This window comes from Zeus faber, assembly GCF_960531495.2.
Source record: "Zeus faber genome assembly, chromosome: 13".
NCBI classification, from domain to species: Eukaryota; Metazoa; Chordata; class Actinopteri; order Zeiformes; family Zeidae; genus Zeus; species Zeus faber.
The window spans coordinates 8,770,497-8,788,426 of record NC_137198.1 but is presented as its reverse complement, the minus strand read 5'-3'; the positions used below and the strand labels follow the sequence as shown (position 1 = coordinate 8,788,426).

The window sequence follows — 17,930 nt, the reverse complement described above, 5'->3', positions numbered from 1 at the left end:
AAGTGGATGGAGGTGCATGGAGCTGTGTTGCTTTTCTTTTTTTTTTTTTTTTTTTTTTTTTTTTTGGAGTGCACTCTTTACGGTGACATCTGTCTCTGCAGAAAAAATCTCCCTGGGAATCTCAGACATATGAATGGTGTGTTTGAGGACATGTCTTTGCTGTGAAGGGCCAATTTATATACATATGGATATATCAATATACATATAATTTTTTAAAGCATTTTTGTATGTTTCAAAGCTGCTTTTTAGAGTGTGTGTGTGTGTGCGCGTGTGTGTGTGTGAGTGACAAAAGACTTTGGTGTTGTATGTGTGCATTACTTGCCTATAGTAAGAAAGGCACTATATTGAATACCATATTCCCCCACCCCTCTCTCTCTCAGTAGGCAGTAACGCAACTTGTTTTTTTTGTTTTGTTTTTATGAGCTTGGTAATTTGTCATTTGTCTTTTTTTTAATCTTTTCATGTGCAAACCTTTTGAACCTGAACTTGTTTATAATGTATGGTTATTAAAAAAACAATATTGGGGCTCCATTAAGAAGAAAAAAAAAGTCAACACTGGGGCGAAACAATGACTAAAACAAGCAAACATGTACTCTATTGATGATGATGATGATGAACCATTGAGCAGCAAGGAAGTGTCTTTGGTGCCTTACAAATAAACAAACATCCTGATTGAGAGCGTTGCATGTTTTTATTTTTTTTTCTTCCCACTGGATTCAGTGTGAAAGATAAACGATGCAACTGAAACACTTTCACCAACGGCTTCTCAGCCCTCCCAGGGGAGGAAGGGTGACTTCACCCCTCTGGTCTAAATCTGATCCTGATAACAGCGTTTATTGCAACACACTTCCCAGGGAGAGGGAGCGGGGGGGGGGGGGGGGCAGGGGACAATTAAGTGAAGTGTGAAACCTTTTAGAAGAGATCACGGTATCCGTGCTTTCACAGGAATGGGGAACGGTGAAGAATTTGTAAGTTTCTTAATCATTCTTATGTCTGATCGTCACATGAGGCGGCATGCGTGCTGGATGTGTCAGGGCCTTGAGCGCGTCAGAGGATGTTAAAGCGTACGAGTTTAACCCCCGAAGAGAGAGCCTGAATCTAGCTTTTGACTGTATGGACGGAAAACAGACTGATCAAATCCACAGAGAGCCGTTCAAGAAGAAAGATTAAAAAATAATAAACAGGTTAAAAGTGAAGGTTGAGGGATAAAGGTTTTTACCGATATTCTTCCCCGCGCCCTCTTCGGTTCCCTATTTTTTTTATTCCCCCCCCCCCCCCCCCTCTCTCTTTTCCCTGTTTGAAGGTGGTGTAATAGTCCCATTCCTACGGCACAAATCTCTCCCCAGCAGGCCCGGGCACGACCGCGCGATCGCTCTGCGCCGTGCACGACCTCTCAGGAACAAAACAGTGAGTAGTCGGTGTGAGCTTCTCCACTGCTGAACCTTAACCCCCAAATATCCACGCAACTAGACTCTCGCGCTCGTTCGGGGTGGGAAAAAAAAAAAAAAAAGAAAGGCAGCGGCAGACGACGCCCTGGCTCAAGTTTATAGAGAAAACAATGCAATTTAAAAAAACAAAAAAGGGGGGAGAAAAATAAACATTCACATTATGTACAAGTAGGTTACACAAATACAACGTGGTTCCATTGGCGTATAAGGTCAATACATCGACGTTTGATTTTAAGACATCTTAAAATCGGTGCCTGAGTGAGGAAAAACGGCCGCAACCTTGAAATTGCCTCTTAAAATAAAGTGTCGCGGTGGCGCACATTCATTTAAAATGCAAACGTTGAACGTGGCGCTCTCAAAGCCGCTCGTTTGGATACTTTACCACAGAGAGCGGCGCAGCCTGTGTCGCTGGGAGCGGCCCCTCGCTTCGCTCCGCTCCGCGTCTCACGCGACGCTGCCGTTCAGAAAAGTGAATATTACAACGGGGAAAAAAAAGGGGGGGGGGGGTTTCAATCGTATCATGCAACGCCGCAGCAAGGTAGTGGCAAGATATTCAAAACAATCACACATTTTTTTCTAACAATATGAAAACAATACAATTGTTAGTACTATAATACATAAAAATGGCTTTTAAGCAACCGAAGCAGTTTAAGCAAGACAAACAGTCGAGCCCGAAGCTCAAACAACTATTTGTCTCAAAAGACGTTGGCGACGCGTTACTGCCACATTCGACTTCCAGTGTAGACAAAAGAGAACGAAAAAAATATATATATATCACGACCCACTCTTAATCTGAGCGCCACAAAAGGCCAAAAACAGCAACAAATAAAACGATCACATGTCGTTTCTCAAGGACAGAAAGAATATTAAGTCGCTGTTTTTTTTTTTGTTTTTTTTCGAAAAAATCGGCAATCTCTGGAAGATCATTTTGGCAGTGTCGTCGTTTGTTAAGACACACAAACAAAACAAGGCACAGCTTTCTCGATTAAAAAAAAAAAACGTGTAGAAAAATAAAAAAGGGACCACAAAACTCGTGCTTAGGATTATTCATTGTTAAATACTAAAAAGTTTGTCCGAAAGCGCAAACACAAAACACGACGGCTCCGTCCGACACCCCCTCAGTGGGCTCTGCCGACATTTTTTCAGATTTGGGTTGAATTTTGAGGTCGTCTCTCCCCCGGCGGAAGGAGGGTCACAGCTCTGGCGCGTGTCAGGAACCCAAACGTAGCGGTGGCTTCTTTAGTTGCTTTTACACGTTGTGCTTGGGAACTAGAGGCCCTCACACAGGCTCATACGGGAGCAGAGTAGCTGTAGTGGTGGTTTCCCGGCTGGGAGTCGGGCGGCGGCGGGCTGGGTTTGCACTCCATGCGCTCGTCCCCGGCGGGGGCGGCGGGGGCGGCGGCGGGCCGCGCACACTGGGGAGGGCGCCGCTTGAAGAAATCCGAGACGTAGCGAACCTGAGAGGCGATGAGAGGAGAAGAGGCGATTAGGGCCCCGTGAAGCGGAGAATGCGGCTCTCTGGGCAAACCGACCGCTTGGAGCTTATACTGGAGGAATTGTTTGGATGGGGTTTTTTTTTTTTTTTTATCCTTTTTTTAGGCAGGTTTGTCTCCGTTTTCTACATAGTATGTAGGTGGATTTAATTATTTTCCATCCTTCCACCAGGAGTTCAATTCAAGTCATGGGGGACAAATCATTGCAAGTGAAGAAGGACAAATAAATGCAAGTAACGGGGGACAAATCAATGCAAGTAGTTGGGCACAAATCAATGCAAGTAACGGGGGACAAATCCACAATCTGTGTTCGATGCAAAATTCACTCCCCATTTCAAGGCAAAGCCCGAATGATGCCAAACAAAATGTACATTTGGTTTGATTGCTAAATTCCCTGTTTGCTCGCGCTATTTTTCCGAGCGCCTAGAGCTCTGAGGGCAATGTGCATGACCATATGCACGTTTACACGCACACACACACACGCACGCACGGTACTCACATTGAGCACGGCGATGAGCGCCCCCTGCAGCAGCCCCACCAGCACGTCGCTGCAGTGGTGTTTGTAATCGGAGACGCGCGTGTAGCCCACGTACACAGCGAACATGACCAGGAAGAACTGGATGGTCGGCCGCACCAGACGCGTCCACTTCCCCTGCATGCGCGCCTGCACGTACAGCTGCACAACACACGCACACGCACACACACACACACACACACATAATAAATGGATATTTTATCCTAATCCGTCCTCATCTAGAAAAGGGTAAGTGACAAGTAATACTTCAGGTGAAAGCTCGCCCTGTTCTACTGTAAACAGTTTGTTGGGCTTTGATTGCACACTTATTGCACAATAATGTGAAATTGATGCTTTTCCAAATAAAAGCAAAATCAAATAAATGTAAATATTAAATCATTTATCATGTATCATTTATTTATTTATTTATTGTTTTAAAATGTTTTGTATTTGTCTCTCCTGCACATTTTGTTTTTCGATTTAGTTTTTTACTTTTATCTTTTCTTCCCTTTTAACCTAAATGTTTGTGTAGTTTTAATGTGCAATAAATAATCTAAACCAAAATAAACCAAACTAGAACATGCATACATGGAGCAATCAATGAATAGTGCGGTGAGATAGGCCCTATAAATGATATTATATATATATTACATATATAACTTACATATGCTTCTACCATGACCACGTCCTGGTAAAGTACACCGCTACTAAATTTTTCTCGGAAAAAGACATTGGTAATTTGGGAGGGTAATTCTAAGTCACGCTTTTGCGTCACCATGGCAACCAGTGATAAGGTCGATTCTGTGCAACACTACGTTACGTTCTGGGTTGAATAACGCAGAGTAAAGGTGAATTTAGAGACTGGTCGGATTAAAGTTGTGAGGCGGAGGATCCTTCAACATGGACCGGCCGACCGGCCCGACACACTTCTTATCAAAGGGAACGAGTGTGAGGAGACGGTTTGATTTCAGGAGTGCATAATCGCGCAGCATTTCGTCGAAAGCAGCGTTTTAACAGGAGCTTGACGTCTTCAGAACGTGGTGCTCAAATCAGTTATTCATAATCACATCGCTTGGATAATCACACATCGCTTTTTTTTTTTTTTTTTCCCCCCGCAAAGTACCGTTTCAAATGGAGCTTGACATCTGGAACGGCAGGAGCCAAAAATCGGTTATTGCTCAAAAATGTGTGGCATTGAACGTGGAACGAGTGTGTATTGCAGCACGGAAAATACTAGATATTGAATCTGTGTATATTCTGCCTTGCGCAGCGTGATACTCACAGAGAGAAACAGCATGCAGTACATCCCAAAGGACGAGTGACCTGAGTAGAAGGACAATCTACAATCAAAGAAATACAAACAAGACAAGGATTAATTCAGGGTTATTCAACTGGCGGTCCGGGGGCCAAATGTGGCCCGCACAACAATGTGTATTGCTTATGTGTATTAACAAAATAACTGAATGGATAAATAAAACAAGTAACACAAACGTGACTAAATATCCTCCAATGGAAAGGAAACTAAATGTTTCTTGTCCACAGTTGGATTCATGTGAGAAACACGTAAATGAGTCATAAAAGAAAACTACAAAATAAAACACAAACATAAGGCAGAAACAGAACGAGACTTGATGAGAGCGTGATGGCTCTTTGCAGACGAGGTCAGCGGGTCCCGCCCTCACCTGGACTCCGTCACGTTCCGGGGGTTCCCCGTGCAGTTGATCTGCAGCACGTAGCCGCTGCAGGCGGCCGGCGCGCACACCGACAGGAAGTTGGGCCGCGGCCGCCCGATGGTGAACTTGGCGATGTCGGTGAGGGACTGGCTGACGGCGGCGCCGAACAGGAAGGTTCCCACCACCTTGTAGAGCGCGGACAGGTACTGGTTGAACTGGGAGTTGGAGCGGAGGCGCTTGGAGTGCACCAGGTAGGCCTCCCCCGTCGTGATCTGGGCGAGGGGGCGGAGGAGCGTTTGAGAAGCAGAAAGCGTCACTCCCCCGTCAGAAAACCGAGCACGCGTCTCGCACCCGTTTATTTATTTATTTCTCATTTTCGAATCTTCGACCGCAGTGAAACCGTCACGTGGCGCTGACTCTTGCTCCGCCTTTTGCCAAAGTTGGACGCGGGCCCTGGGTTTCCTCGAACCGCCGCTTGGCTGCCGCGCGGGAATCGATTTCATATCAGTCACAAGGACAGGTGTACCGCCGCTCGACTTGACGTAACCCATTTCTATGACCAGAAATAACGACGACGTCATCAACTGGACTAAAACGCCGACGCGAACCCTGCACCGAAAGCTGCGTGACCTTAATTTCGGGCCGAGGACGTAATGACGCTGCGGCCCCGCAGACGATCGGATCAAATTGGGACAGATCCGAGTCATTTAAATGTCACTAAAGAAGGGTGTCGATGGGGGCGGGGGCGGTCTTACGATGGCGATGGAGCAGGTGATGGTGACGGCGGCCATGGACCCGTGGGAGATGGTGTCCCTCCTGTACGGGTAGCTGATGCTCTCGTCGTGGCAGTAGATTCCTCTGTGGTACGGGCGGAACATCAGCGTCAGGATGGCGGAGGGCAGCGCCGCTGGAAGGAGGAGGCAGAGAGACGGCGTCGTTCCAAGTGGGTTCTACTGTATATCGGGGGGAGCTTCCCTCCGAGGACACCCATGGGACCCGCCCATGTCCAAAAAGACATAGACCATGTTAACATATCCAAATGATGATTCATAATAAGGTGATGAAGGGTGATTCATAATACACACAGGCCTATATTAAACATTTTTTAGCTTAATATAAATGGATACCCACAAGGTCTAATATAATGTTTATTTAATTTCTGTATTTATTTCTTTTCATTATTTTATTTTTAATTCTTTAATGAAATCAAAAGGACAAACATTTTCTTCTAACTTCACTTATGTAGCCATAGCAATGCAGCATAGTTAGATGATAACCTCCGTTCTTTAGAGAAAAAGTAAAATCAATTAAATTAAAAAAACACAAGAGTTTACCCGAATGTTGATCTCCACCAAGGAAAGTCCAACATGGTATGTGTTTTATTATGTAACTTTATTAAATAAAACACAGCTCAACACTAGAACAGTGTTTCTCAACTGGCCTGGATCCACATTCATCCTTGGTCATTAAGTCCCGACCCAAACGTATATTTATATTTATATATTTTTTATAAATGAATTACATGTTTTTCACAAAGTGAAAAGTACACTTACCCATAATGCATTTGTGCACCGTTAAAAATAGGGCCCAGTTATCCTTGATGTGGAAATCTGATGAGATTACTTTTGATTTAATTTGCCCGGGCTAAAAGTAAGGATGGTACGACGGTCCACATGGGACGTCCGTGAGTTGGGAAACATGGCGTTTCAAAATAAAAGCACAGCACCGGAACATTTTGGTACGCGGGATCAGGAAAGATGCAGATGCCTCGAAAGATGCAGACCGACCCACGTACCGGTCACCACGAGAACGCAGCAGTTCCGAGGGTGGGACGCCCGTCGGCGAAATTCTCTCCACCAATCACCACGGAAGGGGATGGAACTACCTTGACTTTGACCTGGAGGTTGTATTTCTAGGGGCGGGGGTGTCTTAAAGTTGGAGTTTAAAGACTGGACATGAATAGGCACCCCGGCGCCATGAAGATGCACCCACACCCCTGGTACGGAAGTGGATCAAATATCAAAGATGGACGTCCATTCAGTTGAATATAGACATAATATACAATATTTAAATCAAATGACAGGAAACCTCATACCCACCCCCCCCCACTCCACACACGACATCCACCGTCCACTTCCTCCATCAGTTTCTCACTGTGACATTTATGGAAGGAAGTGCCCATCCCTCGCCCCTTCTTCTACACACTCGGGAATGAATGAAAGAGTGACTGGTAGAAATTCAGCGAGTGAGTAAGAGAGGAACAAAAGGAAGCGGAGTCACTGGCGTTTTGGAAAAAAAGCAGCTCCCGAAAACGTGGACAAAGGGCTGTGAAGCGAAGTGGCCCCGGCGGCCCCGGCGGCACCAGCGGAACGTAAAGCTGTCTCTTAAATCTGAGCAGGACAATGGTCCAGATCCACCAGGCCGGGGGCCGGAACACTTCTACTCTGAAACATTATTTTTTTTAATAGTTTTCCTGTTACTCAGTGACTCCACACCAAACAAACCAAGTTAATCATTGAGGAAAGGAGCTGAACGTTCACACTACACGCTCCCCAGAGGCGTAGCTCTGTTCAAACACATACGCAGGCAATTTGACACGAGGAGAAAGAATTCAGAATGTAAACAGGTCCCAGACAGGTCATTTTGGTATGGTGGTATGGTATGGTATGGTACGGTATGGTCCTGTAGTGTATGGTTTGGTAAGGCATAGTATGGCATGGTATGGTATGGTACATATGGTATGGTATTGTATGGTTTGGTATGGCAAAGTATGGTATGGTAAGGTATGGCATTGCGCGGTACGGTATGGTTTGGTATGGTATGTATGGTCACGAAAGTGTGTGGTTTCATGGTACGGTACAGTATGGCATGGTCTGTATGCTATGGTATGGTATTATACGGTATGGTATGGTTTGGTATGGCATGGTATGGCACAGTATTGCATGGTATGGTTAGGTATGGTAATGTTTAGTATGGTATGGCATCTTATGGCATAGTTTGGCATGGTATAATATGGTTTGGTATGGTATGTATGGTCACAAAAGTGTGTAATTTCACAGTACAGGATGATATGGTTTGGTCTGGTATAGTTTGGTACTGCATAGTATGGTATGGTGTGGTACAGTACTGTACAGTACAGTACACAGTATGTTTCGTTATGGTACGGTATTGTATGGTATGGTAGGGCATGGTATGTCATAGTATGGCATGTTATGGTACGGTACAGTATGGTATAGTATGGTATGGCACAGTAGGGTATGACACGGTACGGCATTGTACAGTATATATATATATATATATATATATATATATATATATATATATATATATATGGCACACACACACACACAATTTATAAATAATTGATTTATTAAATAATTTATATATTCATGAAAATGGAATAATAAGAACAATAACTATATATATAAATGTATTCCCAGGTGAGAACCACTGGTCTAAGCTCACGTTATCAAGTAGAAATGACAAAAAGTCCAGCTGATACGTCAACGGTGGCATCACAGAGGCTGATTTATAGCGAAACTACCACAAAGGTTCAAAGGCCTACTCGCTGGCCGGCCGCAGTCTCCGTCGGAGCGCCGAGTGTGCTTGGTTTTTTTTGGGAAGCGTGGACCGACCATTGTCTATTCTGCAGGGTGCAAGGATAACATTTAGATAAGAAAGTGCTTGTTTGACAGAAGTCCCTGGCGGCTAAACACAAGGAGGGCGGGGATCTCGAATTGGACCGGAGTTACACAGCACCCACACCCACACCCACACCCACACCCACCCACTCTATTAACAGCCAAATCTGCAAGAAATTCCCGCTGCAAACACGCTCCAGTGGTGTCTCTGGGAGCCTCGCCCACGGAGACATTGCTATTATCTCAGTCGCGCCGTCTGCTGTAATCTTCACCATTATCCCAGAAAGCCGTGGGGGCCATGTTTTCATAGGCGTGTGTTGATTTGGGCGGGTTGACAAGAGAAGCACAGAGATGAAAGAAAATGACCCACACACACACACACACACACACACACACACACACACACACACACACACACACACACACACACACACACACACACACACACACACACACACACACACACACACACACACACACACACACACACGAACCAGCTTGTGGTGGTGGAAAAACAATGCTCCGTCCTACAGAGGAGAGTTATGTTTGACCCTTTTCCTGGAATTATGATGAACAACCAGACTTAAAATGTCTCCGAGTGTCACGGTGTCAATGTGTTTCTGCTGAAGCAGCTTTTGCATTGAGTGACAAATTGTCCAGAACGGACGGCGGCGGGGGAGGATAAAGGAAGAAGGGAAAGTTTTCTTTCCCCTTTTTCTTTTTACATTGTCTTGTGGAAAGAAAGTCCCCCAAAATCTGGACTTGAGAAAATAAACATCGTGGAATCTGGGATTAGACCGAAGTACAACTTCCCCCTGAACTCTGGCCCATCAGGAAGTGCAAGTGTTCCTGTTATTCAGCTCTCAAGATGGGACGCGGGAGCCATGTCCGAAAATCACTTCGAACTGAACCAAACTGAGCCAAACTGAGCCAAACTGAGCCAAGCCGACGCCGAGAAACACAGCGAGCCGCCGCAGAACCCGCCCGACGCCATCCCGACGGAGTCACATTAAATCTACGGGTCTAACACCAGCACAGAATGAGAAGCTTCATCCATACTTTATATATGACGCACATGTCACACCAATAAAGACGAGGACGATCATACACGTTATGAAACAAAAGTGGATATAAAAAAAGGGATGAAAAGCAAAAGGAGCAGGATACCAAAATAATATGAATAATAAATATGTTTTTCTTCCCCTCGCGTTAAACTGCTGCAGTTTAAGGTCGAAGAGATTGAGATGAGACTGTATTAGTCGCCGTGGAGGTGTCAGAGCGGCAATTCAAAAACAAAAAACTGTACAAGTCAAGGAGGGGAGGGAGAGGAAGAAAGGAGATAAAACAATAACAGTTAAGATACAAATAAAAAGGAGAAAATAATAATACAAAAAAGTAGTTAAAGTCCCTGTAAAAGTCAATCCCGATGTGTTTCCAAACACGTTGTACGTTTTAGAAAGTCACCGTTTAAAACATGCAAAAGGGCCGCGAACAATGTCGTACTGAATTGCGGAGTTGGACCGCGAATCTGTTTTTGTGGTCCTGATTCTCTGGGCGGCCCTAAAATCAGGGACGGGCGCGGCCACGCCCCGAAAACGCTGCATAAGAGGAGAGCGCCCTCGTCAGTGGTTCTCTCGCCCGATCGTGACGACCTACCGCAGCCCGCACTAGTTTGCTTTCTGGCTTTGACGACACAGCTCCGTCTCCTTCTTTAAACGATTTTCCGTTCAATTCAGAGACGTGGCGGCTCCCCCAGGGCCGCGCGCTCCCGGACACGCCCCAAATGTCCCATTTTCTCATGTTCTATTTTTAACTTCGGAACAAGATCTGATTTTTATTGATCTGTATGTATTTGATTCTAGTGGTATTTGACCCTTAAAAGATTCTGCACCTCTCCCGCGATTGGGCGTGGTTTCAGCGTCTTCAGCGGACACGCCCCTGTCGTCTCAGAGCACAGGGAACTGCCCCCCCCCCTCACGATTTTGAAGCCTAATTATATATATATGACAAGTTTTTTTAATCATTCAAATTTGGCTGGGTGGTTAATTTTTAGAAACATTTTTATGCAGTGTGACAAACTCGGAACACATATTCATTGTTGCTTTACGGGGACGTTAAATGTAAGATAAAAAATACATCAAAATATCATAATAGGAGTTAATAAATACTACTACTACTACTACTACTACTACTACTACTACTAATGATAATAATAATAATAATAATAATAATAAAAATAAATAAAGCTGCAGGCAGCAATACACGGGGTCCAGTCTATTCATTTGAGGCACGTGTTAAAAAAAATTTTTTGGCATCTGCAACAATAACAACTTTTGTAATTATTTTTCATAAGAATAACAATAAATACATTTCATTTTAGAAATATATAAATACATGTTAGCTCAATTACCACTTTATTGTTGTATGTATTGTATTGTTTATAATGCACAATTGGAAAATTCAGATTAATAGATTATTCAGTTTTACAGATACTTAGTATTGTAATGTGGATAACATTTATGGAACTTTCACATTAATTAGGCATTAGAATTATTATGGAAGAATTTGTCAATACTATAAACACTTTCTGCCTCTTCATTAAAATGTGTTAAGTTTAGTTGTAAGACGTTTATTTTTAAAAAGTCGTACATTTTTTACATTAAACAATATTTTCATTGTTATAACTTACCTTGTTTATGTAGGAACATCTGGAGTCTCAGTGATGGTAAGGTGACGTTGTGTCTATTATAAATCAAGTATGACATATTCACGTAGATTTACGATAACAGTCAAATAAACATAATTTAATTGTTAATTTTTCTTCCTTGAATTACATTTTCACGTTACGTTTACCAAAAACGTGATATTTCTGTGAATAATTACCATTGCACGGCTTCTATTTTTCCGATGCCTTGCTGGATCTTGAACGCATCACTAAGTCCCACATTTCAGTGGATTCAACTCGACGTGGTCGCGAGTTTTTGTGGATTACTTTTTTTTCCTCGTATTTTTCCTTAATCTGGCAACGTAATAGGGACTACAGAGATAATATATCAATGGAACAGATCTACAGACATCTACCAGGTAAGAAAGTACATGAATATACATGCAAAATTGATAGTTTGGTAACACTACAGAGCGACGGACTCTACACCGCACACTGGACATTCTCAATCTGAATCTGTACATTTATAGTAAGTAATATGATGACATCATAAAGCCTTTTACTGCAAATCTCATCTTGTTCATTTTGTTTACAAATAGTGACGTGTCAGTTAAGCAAGACCAGCTGAATATTTGGGATCAAAGTTGTTCTATTTTTCATTAATATCTGCTCTGTATGGGAATCGATTTGGATGAAATTTGAACCACGAGATCCTTGTTACATGGCTGTTTGAACGACACCTTAACCGTGTTTGTATCTTATGTCATTGTTGTCTTCCAGATACTTTTTGCCGGGTTGGACATATTTCGGCGTGAAATGCATTGCGTCTGTGATATCGATCAAATTTGGTTTTTCACTAGTATCCGCTCCTTATGTGGATCGATTTGGATGAAGCTTCAACCACAAGGTGTTTGTGACACACCGGTTCAAACAAGGGGTAAACCCTGTTCCTAGATTCTGCTGATTTTGTGTTTGAGATAGTTTAAGATTAAAAAAATTCAGAGAATTTTCCCGAAACAATAACAATAGTATTTATTATAAGAGCAGTTATATAATAATAATAATAATAATAATAATAATAATATGAACCAATGATTATTGATGGATGATTTTTCTTTTTCATTACACAATTTTGTGAATCCCTGTGGTGGTTATCACTCTGGTAAACGTGTTGAAATGCTGTGTTTATGGGGTCGTTCCAGTTGAGCAACGCAGGAGGCAATGAGGCCAGAATTTCGCTATTGAGTAAAATCATATTTAACTATGAATAAACCACAACCTTGGCAGTGATCAAAGGTCCGTCTCTGCATAGCAGACGTATTTTTCAACACACACACACACACACACACACACACACACACACACACACACACACACACACACACACACACACACACACACACACACACACACACACACACACACACACACACACACACACACACACACACACGGCTGTGCTGTGGGGGTAAAAACGAGCCTTTAATGGTGTTGCTGGAGTGTACTTCTCTCTCTCTCTGTCTTTCTGTCTCTTGTCACTTCCATGATTTATCTTTTATTTTCTGCTCCATGTCTTCCCCCTCTCTCCTCCCTCTCTCTCTCTCTCTCTCTCTCTCTCTCTCTCTCCCCCGACCTCCCTCCCTGTCAGAAAGCTGGTTATTTTCACACAGGAATGTCAGGCTGCAGAAGTCAACACTTCCCTGCTCACCCTGACACATACTTGGCAGAAACGCTGCTTGCATGTACGTTGGTGTCCATGGACGTTAGTGTGTGTGCGTATGTGTGTCAGTATAACAGCTGGAGCGCAGTATCTCAAACATGTCAGCAAAATGTTAAAATGGCATATAAATAAAAACCCAATGAGGCAAACAGCAGCAGCTGTTGAAAGTCACTCAGTATCACCCCGAGCCAGCGCTGCTGGATCTGTTGGGAGGCTTTTGCAACAGCTGAATTGAGGCAGGAAAACTCCTCTTGTTCTTCAAACATGTATTTTTGGACCAAAAAACATTAAAAAAAACTTAAAAAAAAACACCTATTTTGTGCTTTCTCTGGCATTGCATTATGTGACTTTATTTCATTGGCCGGGCAGGAGCTGGAAGAAACTGTAACATTATTAGATTAGAAAAAGCAGCTTACGGCGCCCCGGAACTCCCCTTTTCAAAGACTGGCGTTTTTCAGAGCAATTCCAGGCAAATTACGTGTACGATGTCCTCACACGTGGAGATAAAGTGTTTCTGATTGCGATTCCGACACAGTTTGTTCGGGACTGTTCCGTGTGTGATCTCACTGAACTATTCCAGCTCCTGAACTCCCTCGGAATGGTCTAGAAATAAGCGATACTCCCCTCGAAAAGCTACAGCTTTCTAGTTTGTGTTTGTTTAACTTTTATTTATACAAGGTAAGTTGCCTGAGCATAGCAAGCGATTTTACATCCATGCCCCTTATACACCACACAGTTTGATTTTAACTTCACTTTTTATTTTATTATTATTTTTATTCTCGATTTTTTTCGGACTCAAGCTTTTTTTTTTTTTTTTTTTTTTTTTTAAATTACAATGGTCTGCATTGTAACGGACCAAACCTAAACAAATTCCTAGTACATGTCAATGTTCCCGCTGGAATAAACTGATTCTCATTCACACTCATTTCGTGTGATTCGACTACTTCTCTGGGACTGTCTGGATTGTACGGAAATACTAAACCCAACTCATCTGAAATCAAAATGATCGGAGAGTCTTCTGGCAGTGATTACTTCAGTGAAGTGTTCAAAACTCATCACACAGAAGTAGCGAAGAATCGTGAGGAAAGACAGAGTCGTAAAAGACAGATGACACATCCTCAAATCCCGGCGTGACCCCAGCGACCCCGCCAGCTGTGTGCGCTCCAGGAGCTGGAGAGGAACCGCGGCTCCCCAGCATCTCATGGCGTACAAATAACTCCACGACCCCAGGAACCGGGAGTAAAGGCCAAAGGGCCCGGGCCTGAGCTTGTCATATCAAATTGATTTGTTCGGCATTGCTCAGTAAACAACTGGAAACAGAAGGAATTCCCGAGAGGGCGAGGCGCGTCCCGTGCAGCAAATCAAGACTCGACTGCGTTTCCACCGGATTTGAGGAACCTCAGCGACGGGGGGTTATTATGGGACACGTGTGGACGGGCAGAAAATTAAGAAATGACATCCACACCTGAATAAAATACCACTGAAGTAGCACTGATGGCTTCAGGATCTGAATTTGACTTCAGCCCTGGAAGCGCTCCACGTCAGACACACGAGAGATGGAAGAACGGTTGAGAAAAACATACCAAATAACGATGCATAAAAGCCAATTTTTGGACAAAATCTGGACACACAGAAGTGCAATTCCAGAAGTGCAGCAGAACAGGCGCAATAGGTGCAAAGGATTTGTTTTTTTGTAGGTACAGATAAGTTATCTATGTGTTGCTAGGAACTAAGGTTTTGGGCAATCGACGATATTCATCTGAGCATGCAGTGGATCCAAACACACACATATTTTGGAAAGAGTAAATACACCTGTAAGTGAGGAACCATGTCGCGCACGCACGCACGCACGCACGCACACACGCACACACGCGCACATGCACACACACACACAATGTTAGCCAGGGATCAAACTAAAGGGGTTTTTACCATCCTTATACAGACTAAAGCTGGGCTAAAATGTGAGGGTGTAGGTGGCGTGAAGCAGGAAAAGGTAATGGAGAGATGGAGAGATTGAGAAAAACAGAACCAACAGGAAATGAGGAAGTCAATCGAATTAAATCTCCATCAGGGAGTGAGATTGTATACAAAGATTCCAGCTCTAAATCATGAAGCAGAGCGTCTTGGTGCTTATTTCCAACACAGCTCTTCCTATGAGAAGTATCATAGTACACTTCTTTTTTTCCCTTCTCGCTTTGCATAAAAGTCTGACACAATGAGCATTTTTTGTAAATTATCTTATTTTTTTAACTTTACATAGTAACCTGAGGGCAAAGACTCAGGCCATACCAATGAATGTGCATATATACACACACACACACAGATGAGGAAATTGCAAGAAAGAACATTCAAGAAAGAACAGAAAGAACAGTCATTATCATTCCTCCATGTCCCTCACCAGGTGGCTCTACCACTGAATGGACACACACACACACACACACACACACACACACACACACACACACACACACACACACACACACACACACACACACACACACACACACACACACACACACACACACACACACACACCTAACTGTGCTGTGGTGTAAAACGAGCCTTTAAAGGTGTTGATTGAGTGTACTTCTCTCTCTTGTCACTTTCATAATTAATCTTTTATTTTCTCCTCCACCCACACACACACACACACACACACACATACACACACACACACACACACACACACACACACACACACAACGGTGAAGAGGGAGCTTGTATCTACCTCAGTGGTTATTAGGTGCCAACCAGGGCATGTTGACTAAATTCAAATGAACATTCAGCCATTTGAGGTGTGTCAAAAAACAGTAGCAACTTGAAGATTGAGTGAAAGATGGATGGATGGATGGATGGACAGAGAGATAGAGAGCTAGAGAGAGAAACCAAGATGGTAGTTCTCCAGCGCTGCGTGTCTCGTCTAACTAAACTCTCTGGAGTCTAGAACAAGTTAGAACAAGCCCCTTCTCAGCCACATTGGTGTGTTCAACCCCCCCCCCCCCCACACACACACACATTTTTTCCACAGTTTCTCCAAACACAGGATTTTGGCTGTCAAACAGATTAAGAGACAATGGCCTTTGCTCACCCTAAAGGCAACCGAGGGCCAAAGGGCGTAGGAAAATATGCAAAAAAACAAAAAAGAAAAAAAACAGCCGTGGGGACAAAGCCCGGTCCAATTATTATCGTATCACATGGTATAGTAGAGACTTAGAATTAGGGACACGCATGAAGGAGACCTGCAAGGTAATCTGCACACACACCAACAGGGTCAGCAGTTAAAACTCTATTTACATGTCACATTATTGACATAATAACAAGGCCCCACAACCAGTCAGCGCTGCCTTGAGTTTTCACGCAAATTCAGGAGGGGGTGGACCCTGTGGAAATAAGATGAACTATCACCACTCAAGACCGAAGAAGGATAAATCCGTACACATGAAGAGATAAGTCCATACACATGAAGAGATGAATCCATACACATGAAGAGATGAATCCATACACATGAAGAGATGAATCCATACACATGAAGAGATGAATCCGTACGAGGTGACATAGAAGCCTTGCTGAATCCCTTCTGCCTCCAATCCTCTCCAAGATCAGATACAGTATAATATCCTCTATACCAAAAAATATTTCAGTCAAGTTTAGTGGCAGGACGGGTCTTCATCGGATCTGCTTTTATTAGTGAGAACAGCAGCTGCTCATAACCCTGTGCACATACAGTATAGTAGGTTAAAAAAATCAAATAAAAATAAAAAATCAAATAAAAATATAGATGCGTAATTTCCTGCTTTACATTTCAAATTGTTGATAGAGGTTTACTGTAAGGTTTTTGTTTATCTCATAATGCCATTTATTATTATTATTATTAGTAGTAGTAGTAGTTCATTATTATTTTAATCAGGCCAATTTTATGTATATATATATATATATATATATATGTGTGTATTTAAAACCATTTTTTTGTTTGACCTTTGTCATAACATACAGCTGAAACACCGCGATTTCGCCCCTCGGATGAATAGAATATCTATCCGTCTATTAAAGAAATACACTTGTGGGATACCTCTGCGGCAGGTATGCACGGCACAGGTAAACGCGCTGCGCAAGGGTTGTTTGCTTCTTTTCTACCGTTTTCTTGTTCGACGGATTCACCAACGGCTTAAAAAAAATTAAAAACAATTAAAAAAAAAAAAAAAAAGCCCAACAAATAAAAACAAAAACAACAACAAAAAAAACCCCCCAACAAACAAGCAGAAACAACACCCGGATTAAATGTCTCACCCACAAAGACGCACAGAACGTCCACCGCGATCAGGATCATCTTCTTGCCCTGCTCCGTCATGTTCGCTCCGGGTCCCCGTCGCTCCCACGCGTACGGCGGTTGTTTTTGTTTTTTTTTGTTTTGTTTCTTTTGTTGTTGTTGTTTTTTTTTTAACGCGTTGGTGGGGGGGGGGGGTGGTGTCGCTGTAACCCAACACGTGTTTTCCAGTCAAGTTGAAACTGAGAGAGCTGAGTGGAGTGAGGCGGACCCGACCCCGCCGCGCTGGTTCTTCCGGATCCCCGGCTCCACCTGTCCCGCTTGCCCGCCGGCCGTACCTGCCGCTCAGTTCCGGGCCACAGTCAGAGGGGGCGGGGGGGGGGGGGGGATCGATCGATCGATCGCCCGCGACAGCTCCGCTCGCACCGCGACGGCTCCAGGAAGTTCTGCCCCGCTCACCCGCGAGGCGGACCCACCGAATCTGACGGAGGCGGAGAATTTAAATGAACGAC

The 17,930-nt window shown here is 43.6% G+C and overlaps 1 protein-coding gene across 1 annotated transcript; it reads right to left on the bottom strand.

Moving 5' to 3' along the window:
* Positions 1-823: 823 nt before the first annotated feature.
* LOC307238813 (phospholipid phosphatase 2-like) lies at positions 824-17,571 on the bottom strand. The gene is made up of 6 exons (XM_080011962.1): positions 17,442-17,571; positions 5,884-6,035; positions 5,138-5,400; positions 4,738-4,795; positions 3,441-3,617; positions 824-2,905 (listed from the first exon to the last, which is right to left on the bottom strand). The coding sequence occupies exons 1-6, from the start codon at positions 17,500-17,502 to the stop codon at positions 2,738-2,740; spliced, it is 879 nt and encodes a 292-aa protein (XP_079868088.1). The 5' UTR covers positions 17,503-17,571; the 3' UTR covers positions 824-2,737.
* Positions 17,572-17,930: the final 359 nt, after the last annotated feature.